This window comes from Atta colombica, unplaced genomic scaffold (assembly GCF_001594045.1).
Source record: "Atta colombica isolate Treedump-2 unplaced genomic scaffold, Acol1.0 scaffold83, whole genome shotgun sequence".
In the NCBI taxonomy this organism is placed as follows: domain Eukaryota; kingdom Metazoa; phylum Arthropoda; class Insecta; order Hymenoptera; family Formicidae; genus Atta; species Atta colombica.
In genome coordinates, this window is record NW_017259576.1 from 1,571,010 (window position 1) to 1,575,619 (window position 4,610).

General features: G+C 26.7%; 1 protein-coding gene across 1 annotated transcript in view; it reads left to right on the top strand.

Annotated features, from left to right (window-relative positions):
* Nucleotides 1-3,836, top strand: part of LOC108692837 — a 22,134-nt gene extending 18,298 nt beyond the window's left edge. The window contains exons 11-14 of the mRNA XM_018201341.1: nucleotides 323-592; nucleotides 2,041-2,171; nucleotides 2,384-2,549; nucleotides 3,390-3,836. Of these exons, the coding sequence (XP_018056830.1) occupies nucleotides 323-592; nucleotides 2,041-2,171; nucleotides 2,384-2,549; nucleotides 3,390-3,788 (966 nt within the window). The 3' untranslated portion in view covers nucleotides 3,789-3,836. The remainder of the gene's footprint in view (nucleotides 1-322; nucleotides 593-2,040; nucleotides 2,172-2,383; nucleotides 2,550-3,389) is intronic.
* Nucleotides 3,837-4,610: the final 774 nt, after the last annotated feature.

Sequence of the window (4,610 nt, forward strand, 5' to 3'; positions counted from 1 at the left end):
TAGAGAGAGAGAGAGAGAGAGAGAGAGATAACAGTGAAAATTTTATTACTTTAAAATACATTTCTATTCGAAAAGATTCTAGGATTATTATCTTACTTTTAGATAATCAGTGATTAAAATGAAATTATCTTTATAAGTCAAGTTTACATAAGCGAATATACATTACTTTGTATTTAAAGAAAACATTCTTTATTTGTTTCAAATTAAATCTTGAAACTTTCTATTAAACAAATTTTATTTAGATTTACTTAGGTTTATATATCACAAAGTGCATGTTAAATTAAAAGATTACACTTGATTATTTTAAATAAACTTGTCACAGGTCACACAAGCAGGTTTCTTTCACACCGAAATGTCGATGATGTCCGATACTTTGAATAAAATGAATAAGTTGTTGGGATCGAAGCATCGCTTGAGCGCGAAAATTCTCTATGCGCAAAATGAAAATCCAGTACTTCTGGTGATCGAAGATCTCGCATCTCTCGGTTTTCAAATGGCTGATCGTTTGTCTGGTCTTGATCTAAATCATTCCATATTGGCGCTTCACAGACTTGCCATGTTTCATGCAGCCTCCGTAGCTCTATGCGAGAAGGTAACGCGTGACTCACAATCAGTAGCAACATTTTGTTGCAATTATTAAGAATTCGGATCATCAATGATATTGACGAATGCAAGAACTATTCCAAGTTTAAATTTGCGTAAATATAAAGAGTTCTTAATATTAAATATAAAAATTATACGTGAAATTAGTGAAACATCACTTTGCATTTCATAAAATTCGAATTGAAGAGTATGTAATATTTTAAGATTACGTGCGACACATCTTATATAACTCTACAGAGAAGAATTTATAATTGTAATATTAAATACATTTATAATTGTAATATTAAAAATTCCATTTTAATATTGTATTAAACTTAAAATATTGCGCTTTTTATCACGTAACATTTTCTATTTACAAGAAAACTTTAATACAGTCATTTAGCGATAGTGCTGCTGGTAAACGATTTAAAGACGTCTAAAAAGTATTTTATCTTTAAAGACATCCAAAAAATAAATAAAAAAATATTTTTAAAACTAGTAGATATATTTTGTAACTTTTTAACTACAATTTTCTATCTAGAGTCGTTGTGCAGATATTTTACATAGTGAAAAAGCTTCGTAATGACAGCGTAATCATATAAAATCATATTGAAAGGTCGTTATTAACGATCTTTAATTAAACGTTACAGAATAGGCTAAAAGGCTCTGTAGCATATAAGACGCCTTTATGCAAATTTCGCCACTTTCCTATATATTTTTATTTAGCAATCTTTTAAATAAAATACTTTTTATTATACCTTTTAAATATTCTTATGGAGAATGCAATTTTTCAATTATACTACATTATTTCAAGAGCCCATAAATAGCATTTTTTAATAATTTTTTCATTTGTATTTCTGCTAAAATGGCTCGGAGTATAGTTTGTACATACTGAAAGTTTTTAATAAGTTTTTTTATATCTCTGGGAAATGAACAACTATCCAATCCGATTAATAATTTCAAATACTTTTAATTAGTATTCTTTTAATTAGTATACAGTATTTATTTCGAAACATATTAAATTTCATAGGAACAAACGCCCATATAGTGTCGAGAATATTTGTTTTTAAAACTTAATTTAATGTACTCTCTTATTAATGCATCTTTGCGTAGCACAGTGCACTACTTGCATATTTGCTCATTTAAGACTTCAGTAAAAATCATCTTAAAATCATTTTATGATAAAATTTTAAAAATGTTTCTTTTAAAATATCTTTTCAAAATGCATACTGTCTAAACTGTCTCCTAACTCTTTCTGAAAAAAGGGTTTGCTATAAATTTGTAAAGAAATTATATATTATACATTAAAATTATTGTGTAGATTTCTTATGTAGCTTGATCTATTTGATATTTTAAATTTTCGCATTACAAATCTAATTATTTAACTTTATAAAAATGAATAAATACATCAAAATGTTTTTTAATAAAAATGTTTTAATATTTAATTTTTAATATTAGGAACCAAAGCAAAAAGAGATGTATACGAAAGGAATATTTTCTAATCAGCATCCTCCAGATATAAAAGAAATTTTCATTAAGAGCATGAAAGCTCTAGCAGACGAGAGTGTGAACTGGCCAGAAGTGAAAAAGTAAGATTTGTATAAATAACAACATTTATTTTGTTTTATTTTTAAGTATTCAAAGTATTTTATTATACATGACACAAGATAATAATTATTTAATGTGAGGAAGTAGAACATGTTAAGAAGAAAATTGCAAATATATATACGAATTACACTGTTTGAATTAATATTTATATTATTTCCATATAACTTTACATTTATTTGATTTTTATTGCTAGATACTCGGAAAAAATTGCTAAACTCGCCGACCATATATTTCAAATAGGATTGAATGCGAGCCAACTCTGTGAAGATGAATTTAATGTTATTAATCATGGTGATTGTCACGTGAATAATATGTTATTCAAATATGACAATAATGGCAAACCTACTGATCAGATATTTGTAAGTACTATTACGTCATAAAAAATCATGTACTCTCTCCAAACATGTGCTCATTATTTTATTATAAACATGACTTTATATTGCGACTAAGATTAAATAAGAATTAAGTTAAATAAAATCATTCGTGAAATTTTTAGTATGTATTAACATGATAGATATATGATGATAGTTTCAACAACACTCCAAATAACATGCATAATGTTGCATAAGATACCTTTTAGACATCTTTTAGACATAAAACATTTAAAAGGTGCTCACCTTATGCAACATAAATGTTATTTGGAGTGTTGTTGAAACAGTGAATTTACTTTGAATATATATCTTATATAGACAAATCAGACAAATATAAATCTTATTATAAACATAAATTAACATAGCTCATTGTCAGCCACTTTATTCCAATTATGTACATTTCTGAATATTTATTATAATTTTCATAGTTAAATGCAATGATTTAAATTTACATAATAATAAATTAAATGAATAGATCTTGTTTCGAAAGACACTATTATGGTATATATTAATGCAATTATATGCAATTTAATTATCCGTAATTTCAGTTAGAATAATCGAGCCAAATAGAGGATGAGTATAAGATATTTAAAATCATTGAAAATGAAATGTTTTGAATAAATGCATCATACAGGCATATTCATCTATTGATGTTATTCATATGAGCTACACTGTCGTCGCGACTTCATAAACATGACGCCCTACATCCCCTCCTCCCCCAACTCTCTGTCACTGTGTGCGTGTGTGTAATGCATAGAATTTATCTCCAATAAAATTGCTGTAGGCTTAATTAAAAGCTTGATGGAATGAAAATTAATTTTATTACAGGTAGATTTCCAAATAAGTGTCTACGCATCACCGGCACTCGATCTTCTCTATTTTCTCAATTCAAGTATTTCCCTCGATATCATTGAATACAAGAGAGATGTTCTATTAAATGAATATCTTGATACCTTGACAACGACTATGAAGTTATTGAACTGCAAGACTCAGCCGCCCACCATGAAAGAACTAAAGGCTACCCTAAAACGAAGAGCTAGTTTTGGAATGATAACATCCTTCGTCATTTTACCGTTTATGCTGTGCAGTAAAGCTGAGGCGAAAGATTTGGATGAAATATTGAGCACTGGTACTTATATAAATGCAGGTTTAAAAAGTGAGAGTTATAAAAAAATATTGATAAAAAGACTGCCACTGTACGACGAGTGGGGTTTGCTGGATCTCTAATATTTCACATAGATAATATTTCACATTCAGAGATAGAACATTAATAAAGAAAAAAAATAAAAGTCTAGGAAATAAGGATATTATACGTAAATATAACAAATACATTAAAATTGACAATAGATGAAAAATATTGACATGCTATTTTAAAAAAGAGTTTTTTTTTAAACAAATAAACGTGAAATTGTATATAATGATATTTTTGATTCGAAAAATTAAAAAAATATTTTTTTATAATAGTTTCATTTTCGACTTGTTAAAGTTTTAAAATAAATCGTGATTTTTAAAAATATTTTATCAACATATCAGAGATAATGGTGTATATATACTTATATGTAGATACATTTTGTTTTGTTATGTAAATATATGTTTAATTCAATATATGAGGAGCAGGCTTCCAAAATGCATTTTGACTAAAATTTCATCTATCGAGTTAAAAATGGCATTCAGTATTTAAAAATAAAAATTTTAAGTTACTCTAACGATGTTCTGAAAAATTTCTACACCATCAATTTATATGCTAAAAAAATCTTGACATTCGAATTGCATTATGTCCTTCAATTAGAGGCAAACAATATATATTCGTTTAATATTTTTAGCAAATGTTTAGCAATTTTGTTGAACACTTCAGATCTTACTGATTGAAAAATTATTATTTTCTTAAAACACGCAGTTTTCTTGTGGCTTTCTTCTCGTTTTCTGAAAATTATAAATTTTGACAAAATGCATTTTTAAAGTCCATTCCTTATATGTTAACAAAGAAAATGACGATTAGAAAATGATTACAAGAAAATGATGATTAAAGATTAAGATATATATATATAT